Source organism: Puma concolor, chromosome F2 (genome assembly GCF_028749965.1).
Source record: "Puma concolor isolate L17-30 chromosome F2, mPumCon1.1.hap2, whole genome shotgun sequence".
NCBI classification, from domain to species: domain Eukaryota; kingdom Metazoa; phylum Chordata; class Mammalia; order Carnivora; family Felidae; genus Puma; species Puma concolor.
In genome coordinates, this window is record NC_141684.1 from 63,937,499 (window position 1) to 63,957,617 (window position 20,119).

The 20,119-nt window shown below is 45.9% G+C and overlaps 1 protein-coding gene and 1 long non-coding RNA gene across 4 annotated transcripts in view; one reads left to right on the plus strand and one right to left on the minus strand.

Annotated features, from left to right (window-relative positions):
• The window catches only part of LOC147572063 (uncharacterized), a 28,685-nt gene extending 23,992 nt beyond the window's left edge, over positions 1-4,693 (minus strand). Inside the window, exon 1 of the long non-coding RNA XR_015246802.1 lies at positions 4,447-4,693. This is a non-coding gene — a long non-coding RNA (uncharacterized LOC147572063). The remainder of the gene's footprint in view (positions 1-4,446) is intronic.
• SLCO5A1 (solute carrier organic anion transporter family member 5A1) overlaps positions 3,411-20,119 on the plus strand; it is a 149,870-nt gene continuing 133,161 nt past the window's right edge. For all 3 annotated transcript variants that reach the window (XR_015246801.1, XM_086695522.1, XM_086695523.1), the window contains exons 1-2: positions 3,411-3,616; positions 5,323-6,721. Coding sequence is in view for 2 of the 3 variants with exons in the window: in XM_086695522.1 (XP_086551648.1) it covers positions 5,806-6,721 (916 nt within the window). In the remaining variant the exon portion in view is untranslated. The remainder of the gene's footprint in view (positions 3,617-5,322; positions 6,722-20,119) is intronic.

Sequence of the window (20,119 nt, forward strand, 5' to 3'; positions counted from 1 at the left end):
AAAAATTTGTGACCATGTGTGGTGATGGATATTAACCAGACTTACCGTTGCAATCAGTTCACAATAGATACATATATCAAACACCTAAAAAGCATCATGTCAAGGATATCTCAATAAAAATAAAACTAAGTTAAAAAAAATAAAAACAATTTGAGGAAATCAGTTATATCATAAATTACTTTTTGGGGGCACCTGGGTGGCTCAGGGGGTTAAGCGTCTGACTTTGCCTCAGGTCATGATCTCACAGTTAGTGAGTTCGAGCCCCTTGTCCTGCTCTGTGCTGACAGCTCAGAGCCTGGAGCCTGCTTTGGATTCTGTGTCTCCCTGTCTCTCCCTGCTACTCCCCTACTTGTGCTTTCTCTCTCTCTCTCCCCCCTCTCTCACAAAAACAAATAAAAACAAAACAAATTCCTTTTTGGAACTAAGAATAGAGATGTAATTTAAATATGTCACAGAGGCTAATACTCTCGATACCTCTTTAGGGTCTGTGAATAAAGCTGTGTTTCAATATTGAAAAAAAAAGTTAACTTAAACATACAATTTGTCCCCTCTGAAGCAACCGGTGTCTAATTCAGTTATAGCAACTGTGAATTATATTTTAAGCCCAGAAAATATTCTGCACCAAAATCCAGTTCTTCACGTGTCTGGGAGACTTCTGAAGTGAGCCTTTTTTCAGGAAGGAGAGAAGAGAGTGAAGAACAAGTTCCCTCTCACTTTCCTTGTTCCATTCTCCAGAGCAGCCAGATTTTAAGCCCATGGAATGCAGTAGGTGATTCCAAAGGCTACCTTCTTATTATATGAAGGCTGGGAAAGGAGCAATTTATGTGTAAGTTACACTGATTAATGACTTAGAAGAAGCATTAGCAACCTGGAAATTCGAAGAGAGTTTATCCCAATATACCTAACAAGGTACATATTCTGGTTTAGGCAGCTGTACTCACTTATATTGTGTGAAATAAGCCACGGCTGTAGCAGAATCCCATGATGTGAATCCATTTCTTTCTATGAATCTGACAATTAGGGCTGATGGAGACACGCCTGGCCTTTTCCAAGGTCACACTTAACTATGGAAGAGAAAGCAAAAGACGTGTCTCTTGCTAAATGTTTTCTTCTTGTTTCCGGTATGGGTAGCTAATTGGGCCTTTTTCGATTCTGTCTGTAAATCATGATCTTTCTATGAGGGGCAATAAAAAAAAATCTATAGGTTCTTAGAGTTGTTGCTAGTTTAACTACAGTAATGGACCATGAATAAACACAGCATGTTCCAGGGACATGATTATTTGACTTTCAGCAGGGAAGCCGTCTGTTGGCACCTAATGCAACAGATTGAATTTGCTGGAGAAAAACTGACGTCTGGGGCTGGGGCTGAAATGAGGGAATGGGCCAAAGAGCTTAGAAGGATGTAATAGGAGGCAGATCGATTCTGTTTGGATCCAGACTAAGCTCCGAGGAGTATTTAGGTGCAAGAAGTGATGCACGCTTTTGCCTACATTACCAGCAGTAGGAGACTACAATTTGGGCCGGGGTGGAGCTGGAGTCATACTGCTTGTTTGTGGAAAAGAAACAGTGGGCTTGATGGAGATCTCAGGAGGAGGGCATAGTGGCAGGGGATGAGGAAAGGAGTATCTTTGCCCCGTTTGTTTGGTCAGTCTGGAAGCTACCAGAAAGAAGATCAGTGTTGCCTCATCATGGGCATCAAGCACACACTAACTGCTCTTTGGTGTCAGCTGGCCTATTTTGTTCTCCAAGGATTGGCTGTGAATGGTAGTTATTGGACTAAAGTAAGATAATTAACAGATGCAAGGTGCACCGAAAAGTCAAGCTGCTGTACAATTATGAGAGATCTTCCAGTCAGGGTTAAGAGGATGGGCTTTAGGAACACATGGGTTCCACAGGCCAGCTGTGCGCCCTCACCGAGTTACTTAATCTCTCTGCACCTTACTCATCAGGTCTGTAAAGTGGAGACAGTATTCTCATTGGAAACGGCCAAGGGTCAGTGAAGTGGCTCTGGCATGGCAGGAATGGCGAGCATAGTCGTGGCAGTTGTAGAAGGACAATCCCCTTCCTTCTTTAGATCACCATCTCCCTCTCTTGAAGCTCAGCTTGAAGTAAGTGTCCTCCTGCTTGCTACAGTGAATGGACTCTTCTCAGTTAACCTATCTGACTTCTCTTCAGGTTTCCATGCATCTAATAACTCCCTTCTTAAGAATTTTCTGCTGCTATGGCTTCTGTGACTTCTCTGATTCTTCACCCACCTCCACTGGTTCTAATCTCCCTCCTCAGCTTTTTCCCTCTCCGTCTCTTAGACTGTGGTCTTAGACAGGGCCCTGTCCTTAGCCTTCCTCTCTGCAGTCTGCCTGGTCTTCCTTATTCACCTGATTGTCACCTTTGGGCTGATGACTGTTAATTCACGTCTCCAGTCCAAACTCCCTGTGTATCATATATCAAAATGGCTTATGGGACATGTATACCTGCCTGGCGAAATCAATGCGTCTGAAAGGAGAACCATCTTTCCCTCAAGAGCACACGTCTCCTCCTGTGTTTTGGTTGGATGTCATCTACCCAGTCAGTCCCGTATGAAACTTGAGAGACATCTTACATTGGACCGTTTTCTCATCTTCCAGATTACATTGACTTCCAGGTATGGCCACTTCCACCTTCTCACTGTATAGTTAATCAGTTCCTCCTCTCCATGTCCTTGTCACCACCTCATCCCATTTTGTCTAGAGATTGCTTCCTAACTTGTCTCAGTGCCCTCAACGTGGCCTCGATTCACCCACCACTGCCAGAACACCTTTCTGGTGAGCGACTCAGAGCATCACTGGCCCTTCACAGCAGACAGTTCACAAGCCGTGAAGCCCTTGCTGACCTTCTCCACGCTGCAACCCTTGCGGTCCTTCCTCGGCCCCATCCCTGCGATCTCCCTGCAACTCCTCTACCTATTAACTTGTAGCGCCATGCCCCATGCTGTTGCACACGCCTTTCCTTCTGCCTGGAAATGATGGCGGAGTTAAGTGAATGGATATTAGGTTCTTCGGTGGCATCCTGTAAGGAGCTCGCCTCGTTGTTTTAGGCTACTTAGGGGGTATTTCTTCCACAATACAGAGGTTTCCTCACTCCAGGGATCCTGTCCTGTTCATCTTTGGTCCCCACAACCTACTCTGGTCCCTAGACATTGTGGGTGCCCACGACACGGAGCAAACGGACAGAAATAATTTCTTTATTCAGAATGGGCTCCCTGGCTCAGAGCTCACTTTTTTGGAGACCTGCCCCCTCAGGGCTTCAGCGCTCCTCCGCCTCCCGTCCTGGCCGGGCGGGTGAAGGGCGGCGGGTGGCCCGCTGCCTCCGGGCCCGGGCTGGGCGGCCGCCCGCGCGCCTGCGCCCTCTGCTGCTCCGCTCCGGGCGCGTCTCTGTGCGCCTGTGTCTGGAGAGGGAGGCTTGGGTGACAGGCGAGGGGTGGGGGTAAGAGTTCAGCCCGACTCAGTCTCATTCACTGATTTCTCCGCGGCTGGACCGAAGCTGCCTCCCCAGGCGTCTCCCCACTACTCCCGCGCCTCCACAGCCCCCACTTCCCGCCGCTCCGCTCTCAGCCAGACATTCTGACCGACACTCACCAGTGAGTAGCGGCGGCTGGTGCGCCCGGGCAGCGCGGCGAGCCGTCCTCCCGCGGGCTGTGTGTGCGTGCGTGCGTGTGTGTGTGTGTGTGTGTGTGTGTGCACGCGCAGGGGTGTCCCAGGGATTCCACGCCGGCCCCGAGAGCTCCCGGCTGGGGAGCGTGCGTCCCTCCGCGCGGGCGCTGCGGGGTGGGTGCCCGCGCGGGCAGGGGCTCGGCCGCCGCCGAGCGCCGAGGGAGTTTGCCGGGATTCCCCGGGCCGGCGCGCGGCCGCCGGTGGGGTTCCCCGGGACGGCGCCCGGGCGAGGAGGCGGCGGGGAAGCCCGGGCTGCGAGCGGCCGGGAGGCCGGGAATCTGGGAGCCCGTCCGGCCCGGCGGAGCCGAGGGAGCCGCCGGAGCGGCCGCCCCTGGCCGCCCAGCCTCCCCGCCTTTCTCCCTTACCCGTCCGCCTTTCTTCTCTCAGCAGCATCACACAAACCCGAAATGAAACCCAACGCGGCGAAGTCCGGCTCTCCTCTCCCACCTGGTGCACATCACCCCGGGCGGGAGCACTGAAGTGGGAGTCCCCGAGATGGGGGGCGGGGGCTTACCCCGGGGACACACCTGTTTTCGGCTCTCGCTGAATTCAAGCCGGATGCGGGAGCGCGCGAGGGGCTCCGATATCCACGCCTGCGTGTGTGTGTGTGTGTGTGTGTGTGTGTGTGTGTGTGTGTGTGTGTGCGTGCGTGAGGGGTCTCTCTGCGTGTCTGTGTGTGTGGTGTGTGTGTGCGCGCGCGCTCGCGCACGCACCCCGGGTCCACGCGCGCAGGGTGCGCTCGATGTAAACAGCATACCTCTCCCGCGGCCTCCTGGCGCCAAGACTGCTCGGTGGGCTCCCAGCGAGCTCTGTGACAGCGAGCGTGCCGGCATCTCTTTGTTTGGCTGTTGCTTCCCCACCCCTCCGCAAAGCAAACTGATTTTCGGTTTCGCGTGACACTGCGCGCTGGGACTTAGTGTGGGCCGCAGCCTCAAATGCCCCTGGTATTTGAAATTGAATAGTTCTTTCGGTCTGGGGGGTTATTTTTAGTGTCGGGAGTAAAGAGGCTAGCGCGTTGACCTTTTTGCGGCTGCTTTGGGCTTTGCATACGTGTCCCTGATGGAGCAGACGGATTCGCATCCAGTCGCGCACACGTGCCTGCGCACAAGTGTGTACACACATTTCTACACACGCAGCTTTCCCCTTTTTTTAAAAAAAAAAAAAATCGGTACTGGGAATGTACTGTTTGTAAGGAAACACACACACACACACACACCCCAAAAAAACTTTCCTTTGTTCTTTTGGGCATTTTCTATTTTGAGTAATGGAGTAGGAGTACCAAAAGGTTGCAATTAGTTCAGCCGAATAAAAGACACTGCCTCTGAGTCACGGCTGCCAGGTTGATAATTATTAACATATAAAAGCAGATGCTCTGTTTAAGGCAAAAGGGGCGGGGCGGGGGCAGGTCCATGGTAGACAATGAGGGAGGGTCTCTGCCGACCGCCTGCTGCTTATTGTTCGGGCACTAGAGGCTGCAGCCTGCAGCCGCTTCCTCCTCCAGGGCTTCGCTCCCTGCTCGTGCCTCGGTCCCATTTGGGACCGTCCGCGTCACCCAGCGCTGGCCCCCGGGGCGGCGGGACGCCAGCCCCAGCCGCAGCCGACCTTCGCTGACCGCCCTCTCTCTGCTTTGCAGGTTGGCATCTTTGCGCCCGAGGGTGTCGCAAGCGGAGGCGGCGAGGACAGGGCGCCTCCGGCCCAGCCAGCCGGGCGGTATGCGGCGCGGGCAACAGCGCTAAGCGCCCCCACGCTGGGCACGGGGCGTACTCGCTCCAGGCGGCGGGCCGAGCGGCGGCGGAGGGGATGCGCCCGGGACGTGCAAGGCTCCTACCGCGAGCTACCGCCCCGAGGTGGACCCCCAGCAGGGCTCAACGCAGGACCGCGCGGACCCCTGCCCCCCGGGGCACGCGGCTGCGGAGCCTCGGGGCCTCATCTGCGGTCAGGATGCCCTGGGTGCCTCCCTGCTGGTGAGGATGCCCTGCTGCGCGGCTCTGCACCCCCGGCCCCGGTCCCTGGTAGGCACGACTGAGAGGGCCAGACTTCGGCCCCTGGTGCCGGTGGATGAAAAGCGCCGGAGTCCCTGAGTGCGACCAGCGATCGAATCTGAATTCTAAGAGCCATGGACGAAGGCACTGGGCAGCAGCCCCAGGCGGGAGAGCAGCTGGAAGCGCAAGCCACAGTAGGAGCTGTCCAAGAGAAGTGCGAACCAGAGACCTTTAGGTCCAAGAGTTTACCCGTCCTGAACAGCGCCTCCTGCCGGCCAGACCTCAGTCCTGCGAGTACAGGCGCAAAGGCAGCTTTTGGCTGTACAGATTCTTTGGGCCGTCAGGAGTCGAAACAGGGCCCAAGCGGGTTGGCCCCCAGTCCCTCTGCTCCGTCCACTTCGGCAGAGATGGCAGGGCTCATGGAATGTAACCACAGGGTGGAAGTCAGCAAAGCCGTGTCGGTGTCCTCCACGCTGGCCACGCTCCAGGGGAGAAGGTGCCTCTATGTGGTCCTCACTGATTCCCGTTGCTTCCTGGTTTGCATGTGTTTCCTGACCTTCATCCAGGCGTTGATGGTCTCCGGCTACTTGAGCAGTGTCATCACCACCATCGAAAGGCGCTACAGTCTGAAGAGTTCTGAGTCGGGGCTACTGGTCAGCTGCTTTGACATTGGGAGCCTGGTGGTGGTGGTGTTCGTCAGCTACTTTGGCGGCCGGGGTCGGAGGCCCCTGTGGCTGGCTGTCGGTGGACTTTTCATTGCCATCGGGGCTGCCCTCTTTGCTTTACCTCACTTCATCTCGCCTCCCTACCAGATCCAAGAGTTGAATGCCTCGGCCTCCAACGACGGCCTGTGTCAGAATGGCAACTCCACGGCCACCTCGGAGCCTCCCGCCTGCCTGAAGGACTCAGGAGGAAATAATCACTGGGTCTATGTGGCTTTATTCATTTGCGCACAGATTCTCATCGGAATGGGTTCCACACCTATTTATACCTTGGGACCAACCTACTTGGATGACAATGTCAAGAAAGAAAACGCATCCTTGTACCTAGGTAAGACTTTCCTGTCCTCTCAGATAAACTTGAACTCAACAATCAAAAGGAAACACTTTTTCACATTTCCCAGGAGATTTTATACACACACACACACACACACACACACACACACACACACATACACACGACACAAAACATATATATGTATAGAATCTCATCATATATACCTCACTATACATATATATATATATATATATATATAGTGCATCTATAATGTCATTGTATATATTACGTGTATATTTTCAGCATTAAGCTTCAGTGTATTTTATATTTTTGTGTGTTAGCCTTAGTGTGATGTGTTTTAGTTTGGAAGAGAATCAAATAGAGAAGTCCTTGAGCTAATCGTCAGACTCACACTTCACACTCTTTCCCCAAGTAATGCAAACTTTTAACTTTGGGGTTGTGCTTCTTTCTCTTGCTGTCTGCCTTTGGAAAAGCCCGAATTGATCAAGTTTATTTGCTAATGGCTGTTCTTCTAGAAAGGTCAGGAATGAATAGAAGTACCTGGTGTGGAGTGAAGCTTTGGATTATTTACTGCTTTCATCCCCTGCTGCTTTTCATTCTTGTCCTCCACAGCAGGGCTAATGGAGCACCCAGACTACATACAAGATGCTTTACTGCCTCCGTACCTGTATTCCTTACGTATATCACCTGCATCACTATCTAAAAACAAAACTCGAGTGATACCAAATGACTAAATTATCTCTATGCGGAAGCAAGATCGCACGTTGCTATTTTTGTTGCTGGTTCAAGACCCTTAAGTACATGAACTTGGGAACAGATGGCTCTTGGATTTGGTGATTTGACCTGCAAGAATCAGCTCCTGTGACAGGGGTGCTGGGGTTAAATAGAGGGTGCTCACATGAGGCCAGGCAGCCACTGCAGCAGGTAGGAGAATGTAGTTCCTAGAAATCTGTGTAGTTGTCAGCACCTCCCTCTACCAGCTGCCCCTTCAAAATTGAACTTTTAAGGGATGGATTTAAACCCTTGAAAAGGATGAATAGCAGTCATGCTACGTGGGATCTCTGTTTTTCTATGTTTCTATACTGGGGTCCAACTAAAAGAAGATAAAGAATTGTACTTTATTTAAAAAAAAAAACAACAGTAGATAAGCAAATACCAGCTACATTTACCATTTTATTAGCCATGTGTTGATAGGATCTTTGGTGTGGGAATAACAAGGTTTCAAAGGACGGTGAGAATGATACCCCATTAAGAGGGCTATGATCTTTTCTCAACACAATTGCTATCCCCAGAATATGTTGTAGAGGGTGTCTGAGCAATGTATGGTCCCCAATAACTGGTTCAAATGCATTAGGACAAGAGTTTTATAATTTATTTGTATTATTAAATGCAAAGGAAGGAAATTTTCATTCAGAGAAGAGAGGACTAGCTTGCTTGTTACTTTGTCTCCTTATCTTCTAACATTTATTATGACAAATTTTCAAACATATAGAACAGGTGAAACAGTACAGTGGGCCCCAATATTTCCAGCACCTAGACTCAATAATTGTTCATTGTGTCAGATTTGCTTTATCAACCTGCGTGTGTAAGTATTATGTAATATATTTTCTGGGTGGGGGTGGGGAGCTAAGCCCTTCTAAAGTAATTGTAGACATCACTAAGTTTCAGTGTGTATCTTATAAAAATAAAGACTTTTTTTGACATCTGTGCAGGAACTTTAACCTGCCGAGTTCATAATCATTCCCTAATATCATCAAATATCCAGTCCATATTAAAATTTCTTCAATTGCCCCCTCAATGTCTTTGATAACTGTATTTTTCAAACGAGAAGCCAATCAAGATTCTCATGCATTGCATTTGTCCACTAACCTTGTTAGTGGTTTTATAATCTAGAACAGTGCCTCAACGTTTTTTTCTTTTTTCATCATATAGACTTTTTGAAGGGACAAGGCTAGTTGATTTGCGGGATGTTCTACATTCTAGATTTATCTGATTATTTCCTTGTGGGGTTGCTTACCTTGTCTTCCATCCCGAATATTTCTCATAGGCTGGAAGTTCAGTCTAAAGATGTAAATAGATTCAGACACAACACTCTTGGTCAGACTACTTCAAGGCAATGCGGTGTGTTTTACGTTACATGGATCTGGCCATTCATTAGTGATGTTACGTTTAATCACTTGGTTGAGTGGGTGATTGCTAGGTCTTTCCATTGTAAACATGTACTTCTCCCTTGGAAAATAATAAGTAATCTTTAGAAAGATAACCTGACTCTGTAAATATCCCAATTGTTATTCTTATTTTTGCCGATCGTTGCCTCCGTTTACTTAGAACTCCCTTCTACCCCACTTCTTGGATACTGTTCACACAAATTTGCTTCATCAAAAACACAGGCAGGGCCCTACACAAAGGGAGAACATCCACTAGTAAGAGCCCTACGATTTAACTTTTCTGGTCGTGATTATACACTGAGAAGAAAAACAGCAAGTTTTTCCCAAAGTGCTACTTTGGGGAAAACCAAAAATGAGACAGAGTCCCAGCCCCTGAAGAGCTTTCAGGGTAATAAAGAAATAGTGCCCATTTGACATAGGTGTGTGAAGTGACCCGTGCAAGGGGAGGAAAAATAGTATTTGCTTATTCCTCCTTCTATTCCTCTTCCCCCCCCCCCCCCCCACTTCCTCCTCCCTTTCCTCCTCCTCCTCTTCTTTTGAAAAAACCTTGATGAAGGCCTTAGGACACATTCTTTGGGAAACTCTGGAGAATTCTGTTGTATTAAGTGGATCTCAGCAAAAGCTACAGTGGTTTGAGTGCCAGGAATCTTACATGTACTATTTTGCTTAATGTTGTCAGTGACCTCCTGAGATGGGATTGTTTTGCCTATTTCATGGATGGGGACACTGAAGCTCAGAGAGTTTGAATGACTTGCTTAAGGGCTTCAAACCCACCCCTCTCTGACCAGAGAGCCCTTGGGCTTCCCTCCTCACTGCGTGTTTTCTGGCAAGAGGCTCTGAGAGCCAACTGAAAGAAAGCAAAGGATGTGCCGTGTCCATAAGAGCCCTGAACATGGTGCAGAAGGAAGCTGAATTGGCCCACAGTTCCTCAGAACAAGAGCCATCGTAAATCTTTAAAAAAATTTTTTTTTAATGTTTATTTATTTTTGACAGAGAGAGAGCCTGAGCAGGGGAGGGGCAGAGAGAGAGGGAGACACAGAATCTGAAGCAGGCTCCAGGCTCTGAGCTGTCAGCACAGAGCCTGACGTGGGGCTCGAACCCACAGACCGCGAGATCATGACCTGAGCTGAAGTCGGACGCTCGACTGACTGAGCCCCCCAGGCGCCCCGTCTTAAACCTTTTAAAGCAGGTTTTGTAGGTAACCTCTGTGTCAATTCAAATAAGAGAGGCCACTATATTCCTAGACATGAGAGGTGTTAACCTAGTATGATGTGGGATTGTTTCTCATAAATAACTCTTTCAATATCTTTGTTATTTTTTGCAAAACTGTTCTATATTACCTTTTTCACTGTCCACTCCTTTCTTAGTCTTTCTGTCCATCTTTCTGACTTCTCATTACAACCATAGAAGGAAAAATAAATGCAGGTAGCAAGTTTGTAATTGCGGGCATGAACAGATACTGAATTAACATTAAAACCATTGAAACGGAACGTAAATGTATGTCTTAATCTTGTGGATGTTTGATGTTAGCATTCTGGCAGTTTTAACCGTAGGACAGTTGTGGTCGTAGATGAGCTACGGCGGCCTTTATACCCACTAAGTGCCCCAACTCCTTCTGCAGGGAGAGAGGTTTAGTGTTGACCTGGGGCGCAGAGAAAGCTTTGTGGCTATTAAGAAGCGAGGTTAGTAACTAGACCATGATTTGAAATTGTATCTCACGAAGAGAGAGGAAATGTGGTCCTTTGGGGGCAAGAAACTAGTGAACTAACAGTGAAATGAGAAAGAATGGCTAACAGCTAGGAAAAGGGAAAAGGGGATGCATTTCTAGAGTCGAAAGCCACAACTCTCACTGGGGGATATTCAGGATAAGTAATAATAGGCATGGGTTGGCCGTTGGCCAAGCGGTGTGGGTGCAGCATTCACGTCCTTGGTGTGTGAGCCTTGACTTCACACCACAGAGAAGGCGCGCGGTTGGCACAGTGCCTTAGAAAGTGCTAGATGAGGAGGCAGGAGGTCTATATTTTAGTCTGGCTCTACCGGTGACTGGTGGTGAGACTTCAGACAAATCCCTTAACGTCTCCCAGCCTCTGTTTCCGCACGAGGATTAGTACATTTGTTTCCCTCACTGTAATATTTTGAGGACCAAATGGGATTACATGTGTGCAAGCATTCTGCCAACTGTAAGAGGCAGCACTCCGCTCTGCTAAAGTGGAATTCAAACTCATCCTACAGAGTGGGCAGAGTGAGGAGTGAGAGATATTTTACGCTTTCTGAGTATGAAAACCCTTCACCAGATCTTTTTACAGTTAGAAAAAAGGAAAGAAACAGTGTGTAGGCAATTAAAACATTGTATAGGAAATCCCTCCTTGGAAACATTGTACATGTACCTTTGATCAGCATTTCAGCAACGTTATACTCGGGAGTAAAGGAGTTTTCTGCGAACCCAAGGTTTTATTACCAGAGCTTTCTGTATGTCATCCTTTGATGACCATCTTTCTTGAGTGTGTGAACATTTATGCAGTGGATATTTGTGCCTCGTGTAATGTAACAGAAGCTCTTCTGAAGTTTGAGGGGGCTCTGTGGTGTCCCGGTTTTACTATTGTGGCTCTTCATTTGCCCACATAGACTGGCAGGACATTTGGTGGACATGAGCTGGTCCGAGGACATACTCAGAAGGAATATTATTTTATTTATTTATTTATTTATTTATTTATTTATTTATTTATTTATTTATTTATTTATTTATTTTGAGATGGAGAGAGAGAGTGCAGGCGCATGTTCGGGCACCCACGCAGGGTGGGGAGGGAGCAGAAGTTGAGAGAGAAAGAATCCCAAGCAGGTGCATGCTCAACACAGAGCCCAACATGGGGCTTGATCCCATGGCCCTGGGATCATGACCTGAGCCAAAGTCAAGAGTGGGACGCTTAACCAGTCGAGCGACCCAGGTGCCCCTCAGAAGTAATATTATTATCTTAAAATAAATAGCTGGTGGCTTCTTCCTTTTTTTCCTTTTTTCACATTTCCTCAGTCTTTTAAAAGTACAGTGAGATTGAAATCAGTTGAGTTCTACTTCATCAAGGTTTTATAGTAATATAAACATTATGTATATGTGTATGTATATGTGTGTGTATATATATTTTTGCTCTTTTTCTGAGATAAAGTGCTCTTTCCAAGTATGAGAACCCTTCATCTTTTTTTTTTTTTTTTTTTTTTTATAATTGGGAAAGAGAAGGTACTTCTTAGAAACATTGTATAGAAAAATCTTCATTAGTTTTTAGCAACGTTGTATACAACAATCTGTATCTGGGGCGCCCTGGGTGGCTCAGTTGGTTAAGCATCCTACTCTTGGTTTCGTCTCAGGTCATGATCTCATGGTTCGTGAGATCAAGCCCTGCATCGGGCCTGCTTGGGATTCTCTCTCCCTCCCTCTCTCTCTCTCTCTCTCTCTCTCTCTCTCTCTCTCTCTCTCTCCCTCTCCCTGCCCCTCCCCTGCATGCTCTCTTTCTCTCTCTCTCAAAATAAATAAAACATTAAAAAAAGAGAACAATCTGTGTCTCAATGTAAAAGATTTTATTTATAGTAATAAAAACAATGAAATGTACAAAGACATATGTTTCAGTTCAGTGTTCCCAAAACTGTATAACCAAAGTGTATATGTGGCTTTGGCAAGTTAGGGGTTTATTTATCTTGAGCAACAACCCAGCTTCCTCTCTTCTTGCCCGGCTCCTAGCAATGGGTGCTACACCTGAGGCACTGCATGCCTGTTCCTCACAAGGAGAAAGTGGAGGAGGAAGCACCTGTTTACTCTTAAGGATGTCTTCTTGGCCAGTTGGAGTCTCCTGGCCTCTTCCAGCTAACATGATTTTGGGGAAGGCAAAGTTTTAGGTTCCCAGTCTGTATGGGAGAGGAAGGCAAGTAAAATGAAGGTGGAGCAAATACGGAGTGACTTCTAGTTGTAGAAGTCTTCCACACCGGCTATGTTTTTCTTTTTTATCTCAGTAGCCAGAAAATTTAGGACATTTTTTTTTTTTTTACTGGCCAGTATTAATAACCTACCCTAAGTAGTTTATAGCATTGTTTTTCCTGACTTTTTGGATGGGATTTTGAAAGGATCCAATAAATAGCACCCTTTCCCTCACTTGACTTCTGAGGTAGTTGAGAAATAAGTCAAAGACCAAAATATCACCTTTTTAAAGGGATAGAAATGAGATTGAAGAATGTAGCTCATATCTTTGTGCAAATGGACTTTGTAATTATGCCACCATTAAACAGACTTACTCATCCAGCCACAGGCAATGCTGGAGCTTAACACTGTAGCAGCCTTGGGTCTCCCCATGTGGGGTGGGGCCCTGGCTGGGGACAGCATAGCTAAGACTTAGGCCAAGAGGGAGCAGGGCAGAATTTTTACTCCCTACCTGCGTGCTAACTCCCAAGAGACAAAAAGGAGGAGTTGAGCTGAACATCTTGGTTTATTTTAAGATTCATCAATCACATTAATCTGCTGCTGCTTTCCTAGGGAGGAACGGTGCTGGGGCAAGGGGGGAGCCAACAAAGGAAAGATCATGTGGAATATATATTCTCTTTTAATTCCAACTCATTTTTTATTCTGCTTTAATTTTGCTTGTCTTGTTTACAATGTGTTCATCTTTGAAAGCCTCATAAAATCCTTTTGGGAAGTAGACTCTGTATAAATCATGAATACATAAAAAAAATAATCTGCACTGAAAACTATGAGGGAGAATGACGGCTGAGGGATTTGAGGAAATGATGATCCAGGACCTAGAGAAATAACCCAGATGGATGCAGGGCAGAGAGTGAGAACGACGTGGCATCTGTGGTCCGTGGCAGCGTCTTGTTGGGATGTCAGTGAGTTTTACATATACCTGGGGCAGTTAGTCTGTGTCAGAACACGTATGTCTTCTCTACCCTTAGCGATTACTGAATTTATATCAGCTGCGTGCTGGTCACTTGTGGCCTCTAAGACAAACTAGTCAGTCTAAGATGTTGAGAAACAAACTTCATATGCTAACTGATAAGTAAAAGGGTTTGCTTCCTCGCTGGGGAAAAGACAGTTGAGTGCACCTTGATTTATGCAGCTCACCTGAAAAGAGAACAGCCTTTTTAGCAGTATTTATGCTACGTTTTTCAAGCATGATTTATTCCATTTCTCCCCTCCCAGTGCTATGAATTCTGTTATGTACACAGTATGAAACAGTCCTTCTGAAACTTTAAAAACGTGTGAATCGCCAGGGTGTCTTTTAAAAAATGCAGATTCTGCTTCTGTAAGTCCGCGGTGAGGCCTGGGATTCTGCATTTCTAACAGACTCGCAGGTGAGGTGAGTGCTGCTGGTCTGAGGACCGTATTTGGAGCAGTAGGGGTCCACAGATCTTTGGTTCGCTTCCCCCATGTCCCCCGAGGGAAGTTGCTGTCTGAGCTTGGGGGTGGAGCCCCTGTACTGAAGTTCCGTGTCGTCAAGAACCCTCCCATCTCTTACTCATTTGTGAAAACAAGATGTCAGTTTTGGATATTTCATAAGCTGTGGCTCCTGTTTTGAATTCCACAGTTGTGTGACATGTTCACTGCTGAGTTCAGTAAGAGAAAGTGACCTTAAACAAATGTTGTTCATCTTGACATTCACCAAAGGAAGCATCACTTTGTTTATCTCATTCTTCACCCTGAAGGCTCCGCGCTGACGGGTTTCTCTCGGTTGGTGGAACTCTGTCTGTCAGAGGTGCGTTTGTGTGCTCGCCTTATGAGGTCCCTTGGTTGGGGAATAGCATACAGAGCCATGTACTTGGCTCTGCTTTTTTCTTTCTAAACAATCTAGAAAATTTAATAGTGAATTGGGAGTTTGATAATAGATAAATTTGACATCTGGGTATATTGGAAATGGTTTTGAAGAATGAAGATCAGAAGTTTTTCCTTTGCAAAGGGTGATCAGACAGAAAAGGGCATGACTGGACTGGCTGACTGAGTTCTCTCCCATAGTAATTGTCAAGTCAGTATGTGTTCTGGAGATCATCTCGTTTATTTCTTTTTTTAAGGTTTATTTACTTATTCTGAGAGAGAATGCACGTGACCCACATGACCCAGCAGTCCAACGTCCGGGTATATATATCCAAAAGAGTTAAAAGCAGGGTCTAAAGACATATCTGAACACTCATGTTGATAGCAGCATCACTCATAATAGCCAAGAAGAGGAAGCAATCCAAGTGTCCATCAACATATGAATGGATAAACAAAATGTATATGCATATAATGGGATATTATTTGGCTTTAAAAGGAAGGGAAAGGGGCGCCTGGGTGGCGCAGTCGGTTAGGCGTCCGACTTCAGCCAGGTCACGATCTCGCGGTCCGTGAGTTCGAGCCCCGCGTCAGGCTCTGGGTTGATGGCTCAGAGCCTGGAGCCTGTTTCCGATTCTGTGTCTCCCTCTCTCTCTGCCCCTCCCCCGTTCATGCTCTGTCTCTCTCTGTCCCAAAGATGAATAAACGTTGAAAAAAAAAAAATTTAAAAAAAATAAAAGGAAGGGAAATCCTGATACATTCATCTACAACATGGATGAATCTCTTTTTTTTTTAATTTAATTTTTTATTTTTTTAAATTTACATCCAAATTAGTTAGCATATAGTGAAACAATGATTTCAGGAGTAGATTCCTTGGTGCCCCTTACCCATTTAGCCCATCCCCCCTCCCACACCCCCTCCCGTAACCCTCAGTTTGTTCTCCATATTAATGAGTCTCTTATGCTTTGTCCCCCTCCCTGTTTTTATATTATTTTTGTTTCCCTTCCCTTATGTTCATCTGTTTTGCCTCTTAAAGCCGTCCTATGAGGAAGTCATATGATGTTTGTCTTTCTCTAATTTCACATAGCACAATACCCTCCAGTTCCATCCATGTAGTTGCAAATGGCAAGATTTCATTCTTTTTGATTGCCGAGTAATACTCCATTGTATATATATATATACCACATCTTCTTTATCCATTCATCCATCAATGGACATTTGGGCTCTTCCCATACTGTGGCTATTGTTGGTAGTGCTGCTATAAACATGGGGGTGCATGTGTCCCTTGGAAACAGCACACCTGTATCCCTTGCATAAATGCCTAGTAGTGCAATTGCTGGGTCGTAGGGTAGTTCTATTTTTAGTTTTTTGAGGAACCTCCATACTGTTTTCCAGAGGGGCTGCACCAGCTTGCATTCCTATGAATCTCTTTTTTTAATGTTTCTTTCTTTTGAGAGAGAGAGAGAGAGAGAGAGAATGGGGGAAGGGCAGAGAGAGAGGGAGACAGAGGATCCTAAGCAGGCCCTGTGCTGACACCAGAGAGCCCCATGTGTGGCTCTAACTCATGAACTGTGAAATTGTGACCTGAGCCCAAGTCAGACACTTAACCGACTGAGCCACTCAGGTGCCCCAACATGGATGAATCTTGAAGACATTGTGCTAAGTGAAATGTGACACTCAGAAACAGACAGTACTGTTTGATTGCACTTATACAAGGTATCTAAAATAGTCAAATTCATAGAAACAGAAAGTAGAATTGTGGTTGTCAGGGTGTGGGGGGAAGGGGGACCGGGGAGTTGGTGTTTAATGGGTATAGACTTTCAGTTTTGCTTGATAAAAATTTGTGAAGACCTATTGCACAACAATATACTTCACAGTATTGAACTGTGTGCTTGAAAATGGTTATTGAGGTAAAAAAATTAAAGGGTTTCCCCAAGTCATACAGCCAATTTGTTTTGAGTCAGAGTTGATCTATAGATTATAAACCAATCTGTATTTTAAAAAATCTACTACAAAAATGGAAATTCTGGGAATTTCAAGTCCTTGGATGGTAGAATTCTTTTTTCCTAGCCCATGCAACATTCTAACATGTGTTGGTTCGGGTGTCTATACTTCAGCTATGAGAATTTTTTTCAAGTGTGTGTGAGTTTCAAGTCATTTCTTATGGGTGTAATTAAGAAAAAAAAAGGAATAGGGATTTTGTACAAGAAAAATGGAGTAAAAATGGATTTTACAGTAAGCATTTTAGGGAGGAAGTCTTTGGTGAGAAAAGGTGAAGAGACATACATGGGCATTTGGATTGTTCTGTTGTGTCTTTTTGGAGAAAGAGACTGGAATATTTGAAATTGGAGAATATGGGTCCATGTCCACATATTGTGCTGTGCTGGGTGCTCCCGAAAGAAGTAGTGCTTTCACCTTGTGTTTTCCATCTCCCTGTTCTAGAGAAAAAGAGATGGGGGTTTCATAGCTGCCTGGTCCTCCTCCTCCAAAACCATTCGCAGTACTCAGGGGCTCCATGTTCTGAATCTCAGTTCCTTTATGGAAAATTTGTAGGTTATAGGTCATTCTGAAACAGTGGTTCTCAAGCAGGGTGATTGCTTCCCTCCCCCCAACCACCCAACTGGGTAATGTCTGGAATCTTTTTTTGATTGTCACAGCTTGGATGGGTATTTTAGTGGTATTTTGGCTAGTGTTGCTGCTAAGCATCCTACAGTGCACAGGATGCCCTCCCCCCCATCCCCAGAGATTTGTCAATGGTGATGCTCTAAACTTTGTTTAATCTTAAGCATCCAGAAATGCCCAGATGGCTCAGTCAGTTAAGCATCTGGCTCTTAATTTCAGCTCAGGTCACGATCTCACGGTTCGTGAGTTCGAGCCCCACATCGGGCTCTGTTCTAACAGTCCTTGGGATTCTCTCTCTCCCTCTCTCTGCTTTTCCTCTCTCTCTCTCTCTCTCAAAATAAATCAACTTTAATTTTTTTAAATGTTTATTCATTTTTAAAACAAATTTTTTAACGTTTATTTATTTTTGAGACAGAGAGAGACAGAGCATGAACAGGAGAGGGGCAGAGAGAGAGGGAGACACAGAATCTGAAACAGGCTCCAGGCTCTGAGCTGTCAGCACAGAGCCCAACGCAGGGCTCGAACTCACGGACCGTGAGATCAATGTTTATTCATTTTTGAGAGACAGAGAGAGACAGAGCATGAGCAGGGGAGGGGCAGAGAAACAGGGAGACACAGAATGTGAAGCAGGCTCCAGGCTCTCAGCTGTTAGCACAGAGCCTGACATGGGGCTTGAACTGACAAACCATGAGATCATGACCTGAGCTGAATTTGGACCAAGCCATCCAGGTGCCCCTAAATAAATAAAAAAAAACCTTACGCATCCAAATTACTCTATATCTTATATTTTTTTAATGTCTTGGAACTATAAGTGGAAATCTCTAGGTCATAGAATCAGAAAGCATTGAACATTTGGATGGAGGAGATCCAGGTAAAACATGTCTTTGTAAATAGAAAGGGTTTCTAGCAAGCAAGGGATAGGAAATGCAAATTCATTGTGCATTACTCATTGCTACATCTTGCTCAGTAAATATCAAAGTATTTATACTATCTTATGTTATTATTGGAATATAGGAGATAATATGCCATACATATTATAGTTGAGGAAATTGAGATTGACTAATACACTCAAGGCCATCTCAAAAGTGGCAAAGCCAGCACCCAAGGTCATCATCCAGAGTCTGAACTCTAAGCATCAGCATTATGGAAAGAGGATGGGAGGGAAAAGTTTATAAATTTCTGGTGTGGTTTTGGCTGAGTTTTCTTTTCTTTTTTTTTTTAATTTTTTAAAGTTGTGTTTATTTATTTTGAGAGAGACAGAGACAACATGAGTGGGGGTGGAGCAGAGAGAGAGGGAGAGAGAGAATCTCAAGCAGGCTCTACTCTACCTGCACAGAGCTCGATGCCAGGCTCGAACTCATGAAAATGTGAGATCGTCACCTGATCTGAAACCAAGAGCCAGACACTCAACCGACTGAACACCCAGACACCCCTTGGCTGATTTTCTTAGTCTTTCTTACCTATAAAGGAGATGAGGAGGTAAGGCTAGTGGTTTCTTAGATTCTTATCACCTCTTAAGTTATCCAGTCCTGTGCCTTCTCTGTGTGGCTTGATATAGTCTTGTTCTGGAACTTTGTACTCAGATCTTGAGAGAAGTTATACTCTGTTCTGTTTTCCCTTAAGCCATTAGAAGCTAGTCTTGAGCCCTTCCTCCAACCTCTGGTGCCTTGACAATCACCATGTGACAGCTGTCCTTGGGAAGTCAAATATTCCTTTAAAAAATTAAAAAAAAAATTTTTTTTTCAATGTTTTTTATTTATTTTTGGGACAGAGAGAGACAGAGCATGAACGGGGGAGGGGCAGAGAGAGAGGGAGACACAGAATCGGAAACAGGCTCCAGGCTCTGAGCCATCAGCCCAGAGCCCGACGCGGGGCTCGAACTCATGGACCGCTAGATCGTGACCTGGCTGAAGTCGGACGCTTAACCGACTGCGCCACCCAGGCGCCCCCAAAATAAATTTTTTTAAAGTAAACTCTACACCTAATGTGGGACTCAAACTCATGACCCTGAGACCAAGAGCCACATGCTCCTAATTCTGAGCCAGAATCAGGCATTCCTGTTGCTCCTTATCAGGTAGCTGTGTGTTACCTGGTGGTAAATTCAGAGCCTACTTCCCTTCCTGGGAGTTATGATTGCTTGTGAAACTGCCACCCTGCAAAAAATGCTAGTCTCTGTTACCTAATATAACCTGAAAAGGCAGGTGCAGATTACTCTTGCTCAGAAGAGAGCATATTTAGGTAATTAATATTTTCAGCAGGAGGAAATTATATAATTGGCAAATGTTTGAAGCTGAATTGTGCCATTCCTGACTGTCTAGCATGTGGGAATTCTCAGCTGTAATACTTTAATAATAATAATAATAGTAATAATAATGGGTTTTGGTTTTTTCAGGTGTTCTCTTATTTATTTATTTATTTATTTATTTATTTATTTATTTATTTATTTATTTGGTCTCGAATTCCTAGGAGGAAAATAGAAGTTTTAAAGTTTGTTTTTCTTTTTTTTTGTAAGAAAAGGGGAGAAATTGGGGCACCTGGGTGGCTCAGTTGGTTGAGCATCCGACTCTTGGTTTCAGCTCTGGTCATGATTTCACAGTTCGTGAATTTGAGCCCTGCACTGGGTTCTGTGCTGACAGTGTGGAGTCTGCTTGGGATTCTCTCTCTCCCTTTCTCTCTGCGTCCCCAACTTGCGTGTGTGCATGCATATGCACTCTCTCTCTCTCTTTCTCCAAAGTAAATAAATAAGCATTAAAAATAAAAGTGGGGGTGCGCCTGGGTGGCTCAGTTGGTTAAGCATCTGACTCTTGATTACAGCTCAGGTCATGATCTCACAGTTTGTGAGCTCAAGCCCCGCAC